This window comes from Ipomoea nil, unplaced genomic scaffold, assembly GCF_001879475.1.
Source record: "Ipomoea nil cultivar Tokyo-kokei standard unplaced genomic scaffold, Asagao_1.1 scaffold0688, whole genome shotgun sequence".
Lineage (NCBI taxonomy): Eukaryota > Viridiplantae > Streptophyta > Magnoliopsida > Solanales > Convolvulaceae > Ipomoea > Ipomoea nil.
Window position 1 is genome coordinate 3,464,937 of NW_017617116.1, and position 21,799 is coordinate 3,486,735.

Sequence of the window (21,799 nt, forward strand, 5' to 3'; positions counted from 1 at the left end):
ATATAAAATAATTATAATTTTTTATTTGAAATGTGATATAATATAATTCTGACTCTATAGTTAACAATGAAAATTATATAGCAACTTCAACTTTTTAATATAATAATTGGTGGACTTAGTCTGGCCACACGCTATCCTTCTTTCCAAAATTCAATTTCCTTGGATTAATTGCTTGCAACCAGGATAGCCAATGATTCATTAAAATGATTAGCCAACTACTTATCTTGGCTAATTTACTTTAATTAATTAGCCCAATTGTATATGTGGCTAATATCTCTAGTTCTAATCCTAATATGTATCTTATCAAATAATTTTTTTCACTTCAATTTAAGCAAATCCAATAATAGTTTCATGAATTTGTAAATGTTTTTTCGAGATGTTTAATTATACCATCTTAAAATGTTAAAATATGACCTTATTAGAATTTCATTATCATTTGATTGAGGCAATCAAAAGTTTGCTTAAATGAAACTGGAGATGCTTAATTTACCACATACTTATCAATTAGAAGGTGACAACACCTTTGGCGAATGTCAATTGGGTGGGTGGCTTCTCAAGCTGTCGAAACCTGGGCATACGAACAAAGTCAGTTCTCTGTGGGTTCAATGGCTGCCGCCAATCAGGTTGGCATAAGTTCAATACAAATGGGGCTGCTAAATCGAACTCGGGTCTCAGGCAGCCTTGTTCACAATGATTTTGGGAGTTGGTTAGGCTGATACCAGATGAGAATTCAAAATTCAATTCAATACTGGACGATAAGATTACATGAGAATATATCTGAGTCTATCTCTAAATACTCCTATCTAACAGGATACAAGCAGAAGACTTATTCTAACCATATAAAACTAATTATAGGTTATAAGCATAAAAATAATAATATTACTCACAGGTTTGAGGTTGTCTACACCACTCCCGTCTTATGCGTGGTAACAAAGATGCTGATAACTTTTACGCATCCACTGAGGCTCGAACTTACACCCTTTCCATTTTACAACTTTTCAAATGGAAATCCAACTCGAGTATCATTAGACCACATAGTCTTGATAGAGTCAGTGGCGGAGCCACCTGATAGTAAGAGGGGGCCTTGCCCCTCCCCAGAGAAATTATTTTTAATGTTAGTATAGAGCAGCACCTCATGGACATTGGCAGCTTGCCCCCCTCCCCAATATATATATATATATATATATATATATATATATTTTTTTTTTTTGTATTAGTTAGTATTATAATAGCTAAGCTAGTGTCATTGTGTGGGAGTGTGGCCCACCAAACATTTTTCCACCTAAAAGAATACTTTCAGAGTACGCAAATCATCTCAATTCTCAAACCATTCAAATTCTAAATTTACAAATCAAAAAAGCAAACACAGTACACAGACCGGCAGACGCGGAAAATATTCCAAACAACAAATTCTCTTCAATTTTTTACTTGCAAGTATATGTGTAATTTTCTATTTCCTTTTTATTCTTTAAATTTTTGAATTTTTTTTTAAGAATTAATCTTTTATTGGAAATGAATTCATCATCTTCACAAGTTACAACAACCGCGGTAAGCTCGGGGTATAAATACCTAAATAGTTTAAATTCTCTCTTTCGTTTCCTCAGTTGACGACTTACGACGGCAACCACGGTAAACTCAGGCTACCGGCTACGAGTGTCGGCGTTCTCCACTTCTCCTTTGGTTAGTGTATGTTTTTACTTTTAAAAGTTTAATAGGATTTGCTAGAATTTGAATACTTGTGCATAAATCATAATGAAATGGCTAAATGGGCATTTGATGAGTTTGAAATTAGGTGATTTGATGAGTTTTGAAAATGACTGCAGTATGTAGTTACTGTGTATGTTATAAGTGCATAATGATTTGAATACTAGTGCATAACGAAAATAAGTGTAAAGTAGTGTACTACTATATGTTCTTACTTCTAAGTGCTAAGGAAAATGAAATACATTAAAATTGTGTGTTTTTATTTTTAGTATCATTACAATCGTGCTTATCATAATATAATAAATTATCATTTTGCTACCAAAATCTTTAAATTTCTATTACTTTAATCTTTCTCTATTTATTCTTTTTTTTTTTTCATTTGGGTTTAGTTTATTTAATTGATTTGTCAAAAAAATTAACCATGCGAACATGAGAAGATTAAGTTGAAATGAAAAAACACACAAAGATCTGATCTTTTCTTTAAAAGAAAAAATTCTGAAGATTCAACATCTCAAGTAAATCCATTTTCAAGTATTGAACCATTGAATTCTGAAAGTTGTCCTGAAAAAGCTCAAAGAGTTGAAATCAATGAGAAGTTTGATATTCAAGCATTAGAACATGATCCGGTCTCCCGCACCAACAAATCCTGGCTCTGCCCCTGGATAGAGTAGTGTGATATTTAGTTACAACAAAACGGTGTTTTATTATTATTATTATTATTATTATTATTATTATTATTATTATTATTATTATTATTATTATTATTATTATTATTATTATTATTATTATTATTATTTCAAGCTAGTTGTAGTAAAGATAATCCAATATTATTCGATAAATTACTTTTTTGAACTGATTGAGAAAGTGACCACCACAGCTGATCATATTGTTTGTATGACCGCAGAACAAAAGTCGTGCATGACAAATCCAAATAACTGATTAATTATTATTTTTGTAAATAAATTAAAATAAAATATATACTCATTTCTGTTTATTTACTCCGTATTTATCTCTTTCAGAATTGAATGAGACATTCTGGTGGCCTGGCCCTACCTAGTCAAAATATTATTATCAATTTATCACTATGTCCACAAATCTAGCTCATCAATCCAACATAAAATAGACAAATATTTTTATACGGAATTCCAAAAAACTTAAAATTTACAAAAGGAAAATTTTGTAGATAAATTATTAAAATTTATAAGTATTTAATTTATCAATAAATTTTCGTAAAAAGAAAGTATTGAAATCCATATGTATTTAAATTGTCGTTATTTAATATGTTACTAAATCATTCAACATTATGAATGAATTAATAACCCACTTATTAATTGTTCTTTTTTGGGTAGATGAGATTGAAGAATTGTAGCACTTATTAATTGTTCTAATTTGTTAGTTATATATATTTTTTCAATTAATGCAGATCACGTGAAATAAGTATATATAGAGTACTATTTGGAGTGTAAAAAATTCCATTAATAATTATACATACAAAAATTAAAATGGAGATAAGTATGAAGTCAATTTAATGCAAACGTATAATATCTCCAAGGAATAAGTTAAAAATGGAGTAACAAGATATTTGATAAAATAGAATAAAATATGAAAATACAAAATTGGTGATATAGTGGCACTATTCTAGAAGGTGAAGCCTCACCTTGTTGGAGAAGCTTAGTCGGCAGAAATTATATTCCATCCAAAAATGCCATTTTTCACATTTGGAATCACATAACAACCTAGGTTTAGTCTTGTCACCAACTCAACTATCCAAGATGCTTTTTTATTTTTTTTTTTTGAAAAAAAAAACATTTAAAGACCAATATTTTAGCTTAAAATAAATATTTTTTTTTTAAAAAAAATTACATCTTAATTTTCATCGCCTTATGTACCTATTAAATTCGTTATATTCATTATTATTTCTCATTTATTGGTCAATTCTATGATAATTTTTTTTTTAAAAAAAAAACTATCGTGATAATTAAATATACAAATTAACCAATTGAGTAATGACGTCACACTGGTCTAAATTTCTAAATTTCAAGCAAATGGAAGTAAAAATGCCATGATAAATAGTTTAAATTTCTTTCAGAAGACTTGTTGCAAACCCAACTCCAAACTTAAATCCACAAATCTACTCACCCAAGTAGTTCCTCATGATTCCACCAATTTCAACAATTCCTTGTTGGTCAAACACACTACCATTAACATCACTTTCAATATAATAACTAAATTAAACTACATTATCTCCAAAAGTCCAAAGAAGTGACTGAGTGGGTGAAACATAATTTTTGCCCCTAAAAAAGTCACACATTTAATTCTTGTCAATACCATATCATCAATCGAGCTTGTCGCACAAAATCTTCCTAATATAATGCAAGATATTGTGAGTCTCCCGTTTAAAGTTTAAAGCCTACAATTTGTGTGTGTGTATATACAATCTTTTTTAAAAAAAGAAAATCTTTTATATTATTAAATTGACAATTTAATTGGTGTATTATGTTTACAAAATGAGAATGAAAGATAATTATTAACTATTAAATTTATAAAATTTCTACTATGTCATGAGTATACTTTATGTTTAATTATAAAATTTGTAAACGTTTTTATTTATGTCTCAAACAAGGCAATAAATACAATTCCACCGAAAATATATTCAATATACTATATCCATTTGTTGTAACCCCGCCATAAAGATGCCAACTGAGCACAAGATAGTATATATCTGTTCAATATACTTTTTTCATATATTGTAATCTAAAGTCACTACTCCACCACCAGCATTCGATCATGTAAGATACCATCAAAGAGAGCCACATAATTGTCACATATTAGAGGTGTCAACGGCAAACAAACACATACATTAAGAACCAAATAATTGAAAAAGTTGATGCTTCCCAATTCGTATAAAATTGAATGATAATATTTGATGGATCACAAGTTTCACCAAAATGGTTGATATGACTAGTTTTTAGTGTTTAATCCAAAAAGAACTTCTTTGAATTGGCTAGGAACAAAATGTCACATACGTATTTTTTTTTTTTTGAATGCTACTAGCTCTATTACATTGTAGTATCTGTTCATATACTTTCTCAACCTACTGAAACACAAAGAGCTAATAACGCCTCCACTGAGGCTCGAACTTACAACCTTCCAAATGGAAGTCCAACCTGGGTACCATTGGACCACATAGTCCTGTCACATACGTATTTAATGAAACTTTAATTTTGAATCTAAAAAGTCCAAAACTAAATTACACTTTCATTGTTTTCAAAATAAAAAATAAAAAATAAAAAATTTACACTTTCATTAATTTGTACAAATCGTTGTAGCTTTGTATGCATAAGATAGATAGGAAAGAAATTAAAAATGTGTGTCTATATATATATATATATATATATATATATATATATATATATATATATATATATTTCTTAGGACTAAATATATACTTTCATTAAGAAAAAAAAGAGTGATACTGCACTACTTTTATTTTTTAATTTACTTCATATTTACGTGGTGTATTTTTATTCATTCAGAAAAAAAAAAAAAAAGTGATTCACAATTTTTATTATTCTCTTCTCTATATGACCGAAAGTTTCACTTCATATATAGAGTATCATTTACATTTATTTTAATAATAAATATTTATCTTATATACCAAGACATTAATTTAGTGGATAAAAAAATCATATTTAAAACTTGTTTCGTAAAGTTAAATTAGCTCGATTTTGACGCATCATATCATATGCAACAACGTGAAAGTGAAGTGAGGAGCAGACAATTAATAGGGTTGACTGAGGTCAATAGCACTATACACTAATTGATATTAGTAGGTCCAAAGCTAGATTGTGCAATCACCCCCTTGGCCCCTGCACCATTATATATATGCATGTCCTTTTCTTCTAGAGAATCTACCCGGCCCCCAGCCATTTGCATACACTAATTTTATTTATTTATTTTTTCACCTCCTATAGTTTCTTCAACTTTTGTCATCATTTACTTTTTCATTTTCTTTTTTTAAATACATAAAAATTGTTAGATTAATAATGTCATTGTTAAATCTCATTAAAAAAATATAATCTTGAATAACAACTAACAAACTGGATAACTCGAGTTATCTATAAAATCATTCCCATAAAAAAATTTATTTGATACTCGAGCTATCCTTTTATACAAATTACACTTTTTTTTTTTGCTCTCTTTGCTGGCACTTAAGCAAGGCAAACAAACTCTTGTACAATTTTTTCCTTTCTTTTAATACCTTCATATAATCCTTTTAATTTATTTTATTTCTTTTCGTAAAATTATAAAGTATAAAATCAAAATTTGTGAATATATATTTAGCCAAAATTACTGTGATCATCCTTCAAATAATCATAATTTATTTGCACATATTTATGATGTAAAGTAGTTGCATTGGCAGATGCATGCAATGTGTGACACATGATTTACCGTTGAAAAATATACAATCATTTAAAAAACGACCTTGATCACATGATTTACATATATACATCGTATGAATGCTTTTTATTACTGTGTCATGAAGAACAAAGAAGGTTACCCTCCATCATCGTTTTGGTTTTTTTTTTTTTTTTGGTGACGAGAAAAATTATAATTATTGTTCCCGGCCAAAAGGTGATAGAATCCTCAATCACCTAAGAGTCTCATTGAGTCCCCACTTTAAGAAGTTGCTCCCACACTGTTGCTGGTGAGACTCAACCGTCAGTCATTGTTCTTAAACTTTTCCTTGTGACCAACTGAGCTGTCCATGCGGGTAAGAAAAATGATAATTGTAATCATTATTCAAGGAAGTATACCGCACAAAAGAGATCAATCGTACTAAATTGACAAGAATTGAACGTGTAGTTTTCTGGTATGAGAATCATACTCCACCAACTCAACCACCCTTTCTGACTATCATCATATATTTTTCATATACAAAATGAGTGATTTCACTTTTGATAATAAAATTACTTTCACATTTAGTCTCTAAGTATTATTTGTGTTACATTAAGTAGTACAAGACATTTTGTAGTTAGTTGTTAGTTAGTCATGTTGATCAAATTTCTGGAAGAAAACATTTATAGTTTATCATTTTTCTAATTCAAATCCTTATATTTTCTTTCCAAAAGTATTAAAATGTTCAAGCTAGTATGATTTTGAATTGGAAATGTGACATATTTCGATTATTTTTCATTTAAGAATTTGTTAGAAGGATTAAATGTGGGAACAAATAAAAGTTATTACAAAAATAAATTCCATATAATGCTTTTTGATTTGAAGTGTGAACACTGAGGAGTAAAAGTCGGCTTGAAAGCTTTGTCATTTATTTGAGATTATAATTCAATTCTTCAACTCAAAATCAACATCTTAGGATTGATTGCATTCACAAGTGGACTGCACTACAGCCACTACTCTACTCATCTCAATTCATTTACCATTATAAATGTGACACATTACTCGATACCCTCTGTTAAATTTAAAATAAAAAATAATAATTCTTTTTAAGAGAACAATAATGAATTTAAAGCACGCCCATCAATGTTGATTTTTCACATTTTTTGAAGAATCATATAAAATAGAGAGAAGGAAAAATAAAACAAAAATTAAAATATTAAAGAGTTATCAAGTGGCTTGTGGTCCACTAGTATTGGATTGCTCCTTTATATGAAAAGGTCTGAGTTTCGAGCCTCAGTGTAGGCATAGGTATCCACCTTCCTTTGTAAATATATATATATATATATATATATATATATATATATATATATATATATATATATTAAAGACTTGTTACGCGCCTGCTCAGCAGGTGTGCCTAACGCGCACATGTAGGAATTAAACCTAAATATACATTTTTGGGATTGCTCGCTCTTACAAACTTTGTCGGTCTTGAACAATTCATAAAATTTGTTAAATTTTTACTCACTAACTATTACAATAGAGTTTATGCTCACTCTTAAGTCAAATTGAGTTAGAATTCTATCAAGCCATCTTCATCATATGTACCAACAAAAAATAAAAATTATTGAACTTGACTATTAATTTCTTAGGTGAAATAGTATAAGTATAAACCTATATATAGCATTCATAACAGTGAAAACCAAAGAGATGAGGTGTGTCTCTATCAAAGAGTGCACCTTTTTGGCAGCTGACTCAATAGTTCCCAATTCATAATTCTCCATAGGTCACAGCTAGCATTTTTTGTCACCTTCTTGCATATAATAATTGTACTCAACTGAACACACCATATAAAATCATCACATCTTTCCCAATTTTAATGATCATCAAACTAACCTTGTAACATAAATACTTGTAAATTAATTCGATTTTTAAATTAATTAAAATTCTTATTCCTTATTCCTTATCTGTTCTTCCCTTGTCATTTTCTATAATCAATTCTCATTTGAATAAAGATTAGTAGCACTGCTTTCCTCCTCTCTCTCACTTTTTACTCTCACACCCTCAAGAAACATACATCTTCCTTTCTTCCCTATATAACAAGAAGATTATCTTAGAAAACGTTTTAATTTTATAGACACATCTCACGATTAACCTCTTTTATTTAAGTTTTAAGTAGGACGGTCAAATTAAACCTCGGGATTGGAGTGTACAAGTTTCTCTTCTCCATATTCCAAGATTTCTGCAAGTCTTCTCAGTTCCTTATTCCTAGCTGCTAGGACTTCTCTTTTTGTTTCTCATTTTGCCCTTCAGTTCCATTGGCTCCTGCTACTGAGGAAAACAAGGAGAAAAGCTGCTTGACACCTTGAATTCTTGAAAAAAAAGGTAACTTTTTCTATTTCCTGTTTAATATTTCTTCAGTTTTTCTTTGTCATTGTGGGGTGTTTGGGTGTGGGGAAGAATGAATCTGGTTCTTTAAATTTCACCATATGATGCATAGTAAAGTTCTTTGCTTTTTTACTTTTACCACTGTGTGGAGAGTGCTCTGAAGTCTGAAGAACAAGATCCATCTGGCTAGTTTATCCCTTGTATTTACTCTTTGTTTTCATGTTTTACTTAAAAAGAAAAGGAAAAGGAAGTAACTTTTGTGAAGGGTAGGTGAAATGATGCATTTGATGAGTTGGTTTAAAGTGAGATTGTTTTTGTGATATAGTCTCACCCTGAATCAAGAAATAAAGCCAAAAAGGCATCTTAAACAGTCTCTTGTCTGTTTGTGTTTGTAAGTAATTTCTGTTTCTTTTTCATTACATAAACAGCTAAGCCTAAGTGCCTAAGTGCTTCATTTTTTCTATTCAAAATTGGTTAACAAATGTGACAATTATTTGATTAGGTATAGATTGCTTTCATAGGATCATTAAAAAAGTAGACTTGGGTTTACCAGAAAGATCTGTTCATTTTCACAAATACTATATTCTTTACTTTATTGATTGGTTTGTGGTTGCTGATCTTCCTGTTTCAGTTAATGCAATAATGGAGTCCCTGTTCGGTTTTGAATTCGTTTTCCCCGTCTGAGATATAACCATTTTCCCCCCGCCCAGCTTGCACGATGGCCAGGAACACGATTCTTTCCATTTTCGTGTTTCTGTTTCTGTTTTTCGTTCTGTCCAGGTCCAGTTCACTCGAGACTCGGGCCCTTCTTGAATTCAAAAGGCAGCTTATTGATCCTCTGAATTACTTGGAGTCTTGGAAAGATGCAGAATCTCCCTGTCGGTTTTATGGAATTACTTGTGATCGAAACACTGGTTTGGTTACAGAAATTTCCCTGGATTCCAAGAACCTTTCGGGGGTGATATCTCCATCTATCTTTTTGCTTAAGAGCCTTGATTCTATAGTGCTACCTTCGAACTCGTTGTCTGGGGCTCTCCCGGGCGAATTAGCCAATTTTACCAGTCTTAGAGTCTTGAATGTGACATGGAATAGCTTGAGTGGCACCATACCTGATTTATCCAAGCTGACTGGCTTGGAGATTCTTGATTTGTCCTTCAACTACTTTTCTGGAGATTTTCCAGCTTGGACTGGAAATCTGAGTGGTTTGGTTGGACTAGGCCTTGGGGATAACAGCTACAATGAGGGAAAGATTCCTGAGAGCCTGGGAAATTTGAAGAACTTGACCTGGCTTTATCTAGCTGGTTCGAATTTGAGTGGCGAAATCCCAGACTCCATTTTTGGACTAGAGAAACTGCAGACATTGGATATTTGCAGGAATCAGGTTTCAGGAAATATCCCGAAGTTGATTGGGAAGATGAGAAGTCTCCTGCAAATTGAGCTCTACGAAAACAATCTCACTGGGGAACTCCCTCTGGAAATCGAGAAGCTCACTCTTCTGCAGCAGTTTGATGTTTCTAACAACAAATTGCATGGGGCTCTCCCTCCAGGGATTGGAAAGCTGAGATTTTTATCCGTTTTTCATGTGTTCAAGAACAACTTCTCGGGAGAACTCCCTCCCGGTTTTGGAGATATGGAGCATCTTTTCGCCTTTTCTGTCTACATGAACAGCTTTACTGGAGAAATTCCAGAAAATCTTGGCAGGTTTTCGCCATTGAATGCCATAGACTTGTCAGAGAATAAGTTTTCTGGCTCGTTCCCGAAATACTTATGTCAGAATGGAAACTTGCAGCAATTGGTTGCAGTAGAAAACAGGTTTTCTGGGGAATTTCCAGACACTTATGGTTCCTGTAAGGGCTTAGAGAGGCTTCGGGTCACAAAGAATCAACTCTCCGGGAAAATCCCGGATGGGGTGTGGGCACTTCCAAGCCTAAACATGATGGATTTCAGTTATAATAATTTTGTTGGAGGTATTTCTACAAGAATTGGAGCTGCTACAACCTTGGAACAATTAATATTGTCAAACAACAAGTTCTCGGGTGAGCTCCCGAAAGAACTTGGCAAACTCACACTACTCCAGAGGCTTTACTTGGATAACAACGATTTCTCGGGACCATTGCCATCTCAACTCGGGTTGTTAAACCAAATATCATCCTTGCATCTCGAGAAAAACTCGTTTACAGGCTCAATTCCAGCAGAGTTTGGTCAATGTTCAAGGCTAGCAGACTTAAATCTTGCTTCGAATCATCTAAGTGGTAGCATTCCCGATTCCATAACCACAATGGCCTCTCTGAATTCCCTGAATCTTTCTAGCAACGAGTTAACAGGCTTAATCCCGAGAGCCTTAGACAATCTGAAGCTCTCGTTAATCGATCTGTCTAACAATCAGCTCTCCGGGGAAGTGTCAAATGATTTTCTTACAATGCATGGAGATAAGGCGTTTCTCGGGAACAAAGAACTCTGTGTTGATCACACCATCAAAGCCCAATTCAACACCGAGCTAAGTGCTTGTGATCGAAAGGGCTCTCACCACGAAACGATGAAGAAAAGATGGGCTGTTCTCTTAACTGTTCTACTTTCCTTGGCTGTTCTCTTGTGTGGCTTACTGGTTGCGAGTTATTGGAGCCACCATAAGTATAACGAGACCGATACTGAGAAACGTTGTGGAGAATCAAAGGGGCTGGATCGAAAATGGAAGCTCGAGAGCTTCCACCAAATCGAGTTTGATGGAGACGAAATATGCAATTTGGATGAGGATAGTTTGATTGGCAGTGGAGGGACAGGGAAAGTGTATAAACTGGAGTTAAAGAAAGGGTGTGGCACAGTGGCTATAAAGAAGCTCTGGAAGGGAAATGGAGTTAAACTTCTGAGTAGAGAAATGGAAATTCTGGGGAGTATCAGACACAGAAATATAGTCAAACTTTATGCCAGTCTCATCAAGGAAGGCTCAAATTTCTTGGTTTTTGAGTACATGCCAAATGGCAATCTTTTCCAGGCACTTCACCATGAAATCAAAAGTGGTAAACCAGAACTGGACTGGGATCTTAGGTACAAAATCGCTCTCGGGGCTGCTAAAGGAATTGCGTATCTGCACCACGATTGTTCCCCGCCTATCATCCACAGAGACATCAAATCGACCAACATTCTTCTCGACGAGAGCTATGAACCAAAAGTTTCTGACTTTGGTGTTGCAAAGATCTCAGAAGTTTCCCCAAGAGGATCAGAGTTCAGTTGCTTCGCAGGCACTCACGGTTACATGGCTCCAGGTAAACTGTGGTCACTCAACTGAATTATAATGCACATGGGTCAAACCACACTAAAAAACTGAATCTAACAAATTAGTTAGTCTAACCCATAGCCTTATAAACTCATATGTTCTCTCTTATTTTATCAATGTGGACTCTTAACACCAGTATCGGACTGAACTTCTGTGTGTCTATCTTCAGAGATGGCATATACACTAAGAGTGAGCGAGAAGAGCGATGTGTACAGTTTCGGGGTGGTGTTACTGGAGCTGGTGACCGGGCGACACGCGATAGAGGATGCGTATGGAGAAGGGAAGGACATAGTTTACTGGGTTGCAACTCAGCTGGAAAACCGCGAAAATGTCATCAAAGTTCTCGACACTAAGGTTGCTGTTAAGGATGTTGTCCAGGATGACATGATCAAAGTGCTGAGGATTGCAACACTCTGCACCACAAAGCTCCCAAATCTAAGGCCAAGCATGAAGGAGGTAGTGAACATGCTGGTTGATGCAGAGCCATCCACATTCAAATCTGGTAGGAATTTTGAGAAAACTGGGAAAGTGTTCCTTTAGTGCAGTTTAGTTTCTTTATCTGTATATGTTTATATAGGTAAGTATGGATTCCTGGCTGATGCTTACACATATTTCATGCTTTGTGTAGTGGTTTTGGCTTATAGTATGCGCCATTAGATAATGGTTCAGCTATGAAAGATGGTTGTCATAATTTTATCGTTTTATATATAGTTTGACAATCTTCTTTTACAAATTTATCGATTATTGATAGGTGTACAGGATAGAGGAGAGTGATACGTACTATTCATACTTTCGTTTACACAATTTTATTTATATCAGTTTATGCGGCATTCTCTAATTGGTTCAAACAAAAATTAGATCACAATTTACTCTTTCTTATTTTCTCCATCAATAAAATTATGATATGTGACAAGAGTTTTACCTCGAATTAGGGAATTATCAAATAATAAAAAATGCGACTACCTTTTTTTTTTTTTGAATGTAACTGGCACAAAGAACCAATAACGCATCCATTGAGACTTGAACTCGTAACCTTCCAAATGGAAGTCCAACCCAGGTACCATTAGACCACATAGTCTTAGTAAAAAATATTACTACTTGTTAACAAAGGTTTTATACTATTTTGTTAGGCAGCCAAAGAATTAGCGCAGCTATGTCAAATGATACCAAAAAAATTAACACATGTAACGTTTAGTATTTTTTTTTTTAAGAGAGCGGGATAGATAAATCATAAAAAACTACCATCTTCATGTGATTATTTGTTATGTTTAACTTACAATACCAACTCTTCATATATATGTGTGTGTGAGAGAGATGCTACAAAGATGAATATTGACCAAACAGAAGAATTAAAAAAAAAAAAAAAAAAAAAAAAAAAAAAAAAAAAAAGAAAAAGACAGAGAGAGACTGCTAATTTAAACAAAACAATTTTGTTGTTGTTATTATTATTTTTAATTAATAATTAATTAATGTTGTTTATGACTAGGAATGTAAGTTGGACCTCGTCGATACTATTTACTATTTTTGTAGAAACCACCTCTCAACAAAGCACCAGTGGTCTAGTGGTAGAATAGTACCCTGCTACGGTACAGACCCGGGTTCGATTCCCGGCTGGTGCAAGCTGTGTTTTTTATTTGAAACAATTTCACTTCGTCATTAAATATGATACTATGATTGAAATTAAATCAACAGAATTAAATTTTAGAAGATATACTCTTTTCCAAGTATGGAAAATATCTTGTGGTCTATTGATATTATTCGTTTTATCTCATTTGACATTTAATAGCAGGTTAGATTGAAATAAAACAAATGGCAATATACGTTTAAATTTATAATTCTCTAGAATCTAGATTGTACTTAATGCATGGCACTTGAACTCTTCGTGTTAATTCCAATTTTTTGTCTTTATTGTTGTTGATTTTTATAGCTTCAGTCCTTTAGTTAAAACTAACATTATACCCGTGTGATGCACGGACTAAAGATCACAAATATTATTATTATTATTATGGTAAGAATTATTAATCTAAAAACTTAAGGAATAAGGTTCAAATTGGCCACTGAACGTAACCTGAAAATGCAATTAGGCCACTGAACGAACAAAAAGTGCAATTAGGCCACTGAACACTTCAAAAACGTGCAATTAGGCCACTGAACTCTCCAAACGTATGCAATTTCACCGGATAGCAAGTTACCCATCAATTTTAGCAGGTTACCTGCTTACGTGGCAGCTGAGTTGGCATTTTTAATAATTTTTAATAATAAATTTTATAAAAAATTGAAAAAAAAATTAAATAAAAAATTAAATAAAGTCATTTTTATTTTTTAAAATTTTTTTTAAATAAAAATTTATTATTAAAATTTATTAAAAATGATTTAAAATTTATTAAAAATGCCAACTTAATAAGTGTCAATACAAGTTATGTCCTTGATTTTTGTCCCTTTTTTATATGCTAATAAATATATACATTTTGCTTTAATTGTTGTACATTCATTTACATTGGACAAAATCACCCTTACACCGTTATACCACCGTTAGTTTTTAATATATCTACCAATCTTACCATACACCTACATCTATCATATCTTTTTCCTATTTTTAATTATCATTTTATTAAAATTATCATATAACAATTAATTTAATTATAAATTATATTTTAATTAAATATTTATATGAATGTTAAATTATATATGTGTATCATATATATATATATATATATATATATATATATATATATATATATTATTTGTGTATCCATATCAATATATCATATATGTGAGTCTTAGCTTAGTATTATTTGTAAATTATTATTATATAAAAATATAATTTATTATTATTATTTTTGTTTTGATTACTATATTATTCAAAAATATGATAATTCAAAAGTATCATCACTTTAAGAAATTGCAAAACATAATTTTAACTAATTTTTTTAAATTTTGTTACTTACAAATATTTTAATATTGGGCATAAGTTTTCGCGCATCGCGCGTACAAAATGCTAGTATACATATAAGATTGGATACAATTAATTGGAATTTGTATATAATTAATGAATGAAATAGACAAATTACATTAAATACACAACTGATTAATTTGTACAGTTAATATATTATGTGTCTATGGTTAACCTATTATGTATTTGTAGTTAACATATTATATGTCTTCAATTTATTTACATGCATATAATATGTTAACTACAGACACATAATATGTTAACTGCAAACACATAATTTGAATATCATTTTAGATCAGAGTCTACACAGGTAGACCCTAGTTCACGGTATAATTCTTCGATTTCACAAGTTTGGGCCAGCCTCTTGGGCTTGTAAACTTGCTTGGGCTTTTATGTTAATACAATTAAAAACATTATTTGACCCATACCAAGTTATGGATGTCATAAATATATTTTGTTATTGGAATTAAACTAAACATGAAAAGTTTGAATTCAACAAAATTATAGCTATATCATGGATCAGGGTGCATGTAGCAAGGCATTCTGACATTTTCTCCTTAAATTTATTTTTCTCTTTTTATATTTGTACAAATAAAATTAATGTATAATATATATATATATATATATATATATATATATATATATATATATATATATATATATATATATATATATATCATTAAAATATTTTAATTGATATCTTTTAAATGAAACATATATTGATATTTTTTAAAAAATAATAAATCTACATATACATAAAGTCATTGCTTTAAAAACATAATCACTACAGTCTACATTGCTCTTGGTTTATAAAGTCACAATTGTAAGTACATTAATTTACTAAAATAGGTTCATAAAATCATTACTACAAGTTCATCACAAATTATTAAAATAATATGTTAAAAATATATATTAATATAGATATTATTTAAATATCCCATTAAAATATTTTAAACAATAATATTTTTTCAAAAATATATTCAACCTATTAAAAATAAACCATTTATGGTTCTTATAATCTAAGGTGGAGATTTTCTTCCTCTTTAATAAGACACCTCCCTTTCCCTCTGCGTGTTTTCTTCTGACATTCGTAATTCTAATAAATGGGTCAATTATATTTATTATTATACTTTATTTCCCAAAAAAATATTCATTATTAGACTTTAATTAATTAAAGAAGTTACAAGTTTAAATTATTATGAGTTGGTTTAATTAAAGAAGTTACATGTTTAAATTATTATGAGTTGGGTTTCCCATTTAGGCAGGTTGCATGATATTTTTTTTTTTATTTTTTTTAGACCACGAGGTTGTATGATAATTGAATGTGGCAATTGGGTGATTTGGTAAATTTTATAAGTTGAGTTGATGATAGCATTAAATTTTAAGACCCAATCATTTAAATTGTCTAATTATTAAAATTCTATTTACCATTATATCAAAAGCAAATATTTGCATACACACTTTGTTATCACACGTTGACGATAATGTTATTTAATACACTTAAATTTTGTGTTTACCGTTGGCAAACTTAGTACTGCCCTAATGCATGCACATAATAAATTATTTTGTCAAAATTAATTAATTAATAGGATTAGGGTAAATCAACGGTTTTGCGTATATAATTTAATGAGTGGGGTCACAATCTACGGTATTAGGTCAATTTATAATTATGCTCTAAAAAACAAAATGAATTTTTGGCAAGCTATTTAAGAAATATTTATTAAAAAAAAAAAAAAAAAAAAAAACCTCAAAGGTGGTCTCTAGTTGGCGATCACCCTCATGTGTGTAACACGCACCATCTCGTCTTTAAAAAAATAATTATAAAATATCATAAAAATATAAAATAGCACTATCTTAGTCTTATTTCTATCATTTATTTCTCAAACTGTTGAATTTTGAAGACCAAAGAGTTAATACCCATTATCAGCCTCGATCGTGTAACCATTATTTTTATCTATTTGTTATCATTTTTTTTTTAAAACCATTATTATTATTATTATTTTGCTTTTCACCCAAATAGAAATAGTAGAAAAGTATTAAAAGAGGGAGAAAAAAAAAAACTAATAAGAATCTTTCTAGTAGTGGAATATTCTTTGTGGACCGGGCGGAGAAGAAATTAAAAAGCGTTGAATGCGTAAAGTCGTGTATGTATAGCAACTAATAGGGTTGAGTGACGTGAAAAGCATGCGAAATGCATGACACAATAATCCATGCCATATACGATAATGACGCATGCAACTTGCACCAACTATTCAATTTCTTCTCTCTTCACCAAATTATTATTATTATACAATATAATATCAACAAGAATTTTCTATTATCATATATATATATATATATATATATATATATATATATATATATATATATATATATATTCAGTGAAATTATATAACATTATGTTGTATAATAATATTATGTGTAATTTATATGCTCCAAATTTTAAAAATAATAACATTTTAATATTATTAACGGTGCATGTTATATAATTTCACTGAATATATATATATATATATATATATATATATATATATATATATATATATATATATATATATATATATATAGGGTGGTTTTCTGGTGCAAACCATTTATTTATGTGTGAACCTGTGCACTCATCTGGAGCGTTGATTATGTACATCCTAAAGCCCACGATGAGCGTCCACCCCGTTACATTGCACTTGCACGCATGATGACAAGCCATGCAAATATGTAATATTGGTTACTTATTAGTGAAGTCGACTCCAACTACGACTCTTACACATAGAATCCCGCCACCAACACCGCTTAGAGTTCCGGACAAACGATCTTGAATTCTGATATTAACACTGCCGAGAATCCCGATACCAACAACGCTGAGATTCCGGACAACGCTGGATACGTGGTGACGATGGACGCGCACGGTGATGGACACCCGACGGCTGGTGCGGTTGAGCACGGTGTGACAGGTATTCTCCCCACCCCCTTGTTCTCTTTTGATGTGTTGCTGTACGATCGCATTGCGGCGTTTTTTACCCCCTACCCACCCGCCATTGATGGGAATGCACCGTCACTGGCATCCAAACAAAACCCGAATCCTCTCCCCGCCACCATTCTGAGTGGTAATGTTTTGGGATTTTTTTGTTCCTGCTCCAATACCCCCAGTTGAACGCCCAGAGACCATAATCTCTAATTCCCCCAATCTGCACTGTGGCGTAAGCCTGGGATCCTGTTCATTAGGTATGCATCGCTGCATTGATGCACATTGTGTTAACGTGGCTGTGCAACACTGGGTATTCATCAGTCAATGAGTTGTTAATAATTAGACTAATGCAACAGTGTGGTTTAATAATCCTACTAATGCATTGCATTGAATTGGAATGCATCCCCCTAGCAGTACCTCTACAATTCTATTTTATAATATGAATATATTCTACAGAATAAATTGAAATATGAAATTAAGATATTTTTGTAGTTAAGTTGTAAAATAAATATAATGCTAAATTTGAATTGTTATCCCGTTTATATATTTATAGAATTATTAGAATCCTGGAGTTAAAGTTGGTTGTGACTACTACAGGGTCAATTGACGGTGATTTCGGTACTAGAGATGCGACGCACTACACGCCGGGGAAAACCAACACCCTCAACCAACACTGGAAACCCAACGTGGACACTACAATCATACCTGTACTCGGGCAGTGTTTTAAATCAGTATACGAAGGGGTTGAATTCTACAAGATCTACGGGCGAGCTAATGGTTTTGACGTCAGGCACAGCAGTGTTAAGCGAGATCGTAGCGGGGATGTTATCCGACGTTCTTTAGTATGCAGCAGACAAGGAGCCAAAGGAGGAGGTGGGAGGAAACCCACCTTAGACGTCCGTGGTACTAGTAGTAGCAATAAGCAACGACGGAGAAGGGTTTCTAACAGAGTCGGGTGCAATGCAAAGCTTGGGTTGAAGAAAAAGAGTACTGGGGAGTTTGTGGTGTCTAAATTTGTCGAGGACCACAACCATAGTTTATGCTCTGAGGGTGCTAAATTATTTATGCGGGGTAACCGGAAACTTAATGTAGCCCAACAGGCATTTTTAGCAGATTGTCTTAAAGTTAATGTGGGCCCTTCTACAGGGTACAGATTATGCAGGGAAGTAGCAGGTTCTTTTGAGAACGTTGGTGCAACATATGTGGAATTTCATAATTTTAAACGGGACTTGCAAATGTATGTCGATGTGGCTGATGGTGAGATGATTATCGAAAGGTTCAAAACCAAGCGTGAAGCCTGTGATAGTTTCTTTTTCGATTACCACCTTGACGAAGAGAACCGCATCGCACGGCTCTTTTGGGCCGACCCTATTGGTAGGCGGAGTTTTTCTTGTTACGGTGACGTGATTTCGTTTGATGCCACGTACAGCACGAACAGGTGTGCAACATATTACATTTCAATAGCATAGCAATGGGTTTTTAATTTTTTTTCCTTTACTTTAGTTTAATATTTCTGCAGTAAGTTTGTCCATATAATGCTTATCCTACATTACCTACTGAGTAATAATCCACGGTTAACCCCCATACTGATGGACTTTACATCTTTATTTGTTCGCATTGCCTTCTAAATGCAGGCACAACTTGGTGTTCGTCCCATTTACTGGAGTAGACAACCACAAACGATGCATCACTTTTGCCGTCGGGTTGCTCAGTAAAGAGGATGTGGAATCGTATAGTTGGCTGTTAGAAAGATTCAACCTTGCAATGGGAAAGGCCCCTCTATGTGCTGTCACCGATCAGGACCCTGCTATGAAGATTGCTATGGAGCAGGTTTTACCAGGGTGCCGGCATCGTTTTTGCATGTGGCACATTATGACGAAGGTTAGTGAAAAAGTCAGTCCTGAGTTATCAAACAATGAGGAGTTTCGCAAGAGTTTGAATGATATTGTGTGGAACGAAACAGCCTCTACCGGTGACTACGAAGTGCAATGGCAGCTGCTGATGGAGAAATACAACTTATCTGATCACCGGTGGTTTCAAAAATTGTATGCAGAAAGGAATCATTGGATTCCAGCTTTTTTTTTAGATTTACCAATGAGTGGGTTGGTACGCACCACATCCCGGTCCGAAGCACAGAACAGTGTTTATGGGAAGTTCACACGCCTCCACTCCAGTTTGGTAGAGTTCTACATGCAGACCGAGAGCGTCCTTGACACACAACGCCACAATCAAGCTAAACTGGATGCACAGTGCGAGGGGTCCTTGCCCGAGTTTAAAACTCCCTTGGCGTTAGAGCGGCACGCTGCAGATTTGTTCACACTAACTATTTTTTATGCTTTGCAGAAAGAGATTGAAGCTGCCTGCTTTTATTGCGAAGTTGTGGGCATCCGTGAAGATGGGGGAACCATTTATTACAACATCGGAGGAGATTGCACCACCACGCACACTGTACAATACAAACCGAGCGGGTGTATTGCTTTTTGCAGCTGCAAGATGTTCCAACGACTGGGTCTAATTTGCAGACATATGTTCCTAGTGTTCAAGTCTGCACATATAGAGCAATTACCATCCCAGTACGTTGTGGAACGTTGGCGCAAACACCTAGGTTGCGGTGCATGCAGAGGGCGGCGTTCTGATGGTGACCCCCCAAAATCAGGTGCCTCAGAACTGTGGTCTGAGATACAAACATGTGTTGGGATGGTTGGTGAGAGCATGGTCCGTCAGGCACGGATGGTAGAGGTACTGAAAGAGTTGAGATATGAATTCGCGAGTGACGGCACGATCATTTGCGAAGCAAAGGGCAACAGAGCCGCGATCGAGGCATTATGTGGGGTCAAGCCACCCCCATGTATAACCATTAAACCCCCGGCACAAGCTAAGAACATAGGGAGTGGGAAGCGTATTAAGAGCACCCGGGAGATAGCCATAGAGAATAGCGGCAAAGCCGGTCGAAAGTGTGGGGTGTGCGGTGAATACGCCCGTCACAACGCACGTAGTTGTCCTTCCAAGCAACGGGCAGTTTAGTTCTATTTTGTTGTATTCCATAGCATACGTTAATTTACACTTACTATGTGCATGTCTTCCATGTTGCTTTTCCTGCACTTTCTAAATGAATGGCAGCAATTTTTATATACTTATATTCCGTTGTATGGTTGATGTATTCAATTGTTAATTTCTACCAACCAGTAAGCTACATAAAATATCATGGAATAATGCATTGGTAATTTCTCCCAACCTAGGGTGCACTGTGGTCTATCTAAATTTCTAGAATCGCTGCTACTGTTACTCATCCTTGCACACGAATTCCAGGCTGAACCTATTTAGTGAAGGACTGGATTGCCAGGGGGAAGTTTTCAGTTTGGGAAACGAAACATTATGCCTTGTGTGGTGAGACAAGATTAGTCTGATTTTTGTGTAAGTTTGGTAGCTGGAAATTGCACACGAATAAGAAACTTGAACTACGCACATCAAGGGCGTAAATCTTTTAAAATCGGCAGAGAAACTAAACAAAAAAAATACACAGACAACGAAACAACCAACTATACAAATGCTATTACTCTGAAATGAACCTTTATTAGAAACCAGTGCTACAGTAGCCCGTGAATACAAAAATGTTGAAGATATGTATAATATAACAAATAGAAAATATTCATAAAACTTGGCACTTGTGCCTGTAATTCACAAGTTCTAATATGTCGCAATAATTAAAAGGGCCATAGCTAAATACTATCCAAAACAAATTTCACTACCTCTGCAATAAAATCACATGTACTATTACCAAACGACCTAGCCATTAGCAGCTATCATTGTTGGTGTTGACCCGACCTTTGAATATTGTATTGGCCGATGCGAGTGGCAATATTCCCCGTGTGTTCATTGACCTCACTAAACAAGATGTTGTGCAAGTAACGTTTCCGTAGATTGAGTAGTTGTTGGGTGTTCCCTCTCTGCAGCCCACAATCCCAATTTGTGCAACTTTGACCGGTGTATGACTCCATGTGCTGCATCGTAAACACCGCTGAATCGAGGGTGGACGTCGTGTCTCTCCATGGCATCTGCATCCTTTTAGGTTTCATGCTTGCAAGCCGAAATGCACGTAGCGTTTGACCTTTGCTATCCA

The 21,799-nt window shown here is 33.5% G+C and overlaps 2 protein-coding genes, 1 long non-coding RNA gene and 1 other non-coding gene across 5 annotated transcripts; 3 read left to right on the forward strand and 1 right to left on the reverse strand.

The window, feature by feature from the left end:
- The first annotated feature begins 8,101 nt into the window (after positions 1 to 8,101).
- LOC109176000 (receptor-like protein kinase HAIKU2) lies at positions 8,102 to 12,474 on the forward strand. Of its 2 annotated transcripts, XM_019325404.1 has the most exons (4): positions 8,102 to 8,488; positions 8,723 to 8,730; positions 9,112 to 11,753; positions 11,934 to 12,474. In XM_019325404.1, the coding sequence occupies exons 3-4, from the start codon at positions 9,209 to 9,211 to the stop codon at positions 12,302 to 12,304; spliced, it is 2,916 nt and encodes a 971-aa protein (XP_019180949.1). In that variant the 5' UTR covers positions 8,102 to 8,488; positions 8,723 to 8,730; positions 9,112 to 9,208; the 3' UTR covers positions 12,305 to 12,474. The 2 variants fall into 2 exon arrangements, with proteins under 2 accessions (XP_019180949.1, XP_019180948.1); XM_019325403.1 differs by lacking the exon at positions 8,723 to 8,730 and having other exon boundaries at positions 8,102 to 8,487; positions 9,122 to 11,753.
- LOC109176002 lies at positions 8,500 to 15,597 on the reverse strand. Its single transcript, XR_002053335.1, has 3 exons — positions 15,587 to 15,597; positions 13,317 to 13,323; positions 8,500 to 8,614 (listed from the first exon to the last, which is right to left on the reverse strand). It is a non-coding gene; the product is annotated as an uncharacterized LOC109176002 (long non-coding RNA).
- TRNAS-GCU lies at positions 13,313 to 13,383 on the forward strand. The gene has a single exon. It is a non-coding gene; the product is annotated as a tRNA-Ser (tRNA).
- Positions 15,598 to 17,607: 2,010 nt separating the features above from the next.
- LOC109175422 (protein FAR1-RELATED SEQUENCE 5-like) lies at positions 17,608 to 20,703 on the forward strand. The gene is made up of 3 exons (XM_019324685.1): positions 17,608 to 17,818; positions 18,277 to 19,117; positions 19,314 to 20,703. Exons 1-3 carry the CDS (start codon positions 17,608 to 17,610, stop codon positions 20,701 to 20,703), a joined length of 2,442 nt encoding a protein of 813 aa, XP_019180230.1.
- Positions 20,704 to 21,799: the final 1,096 nt, after the last annotated feature.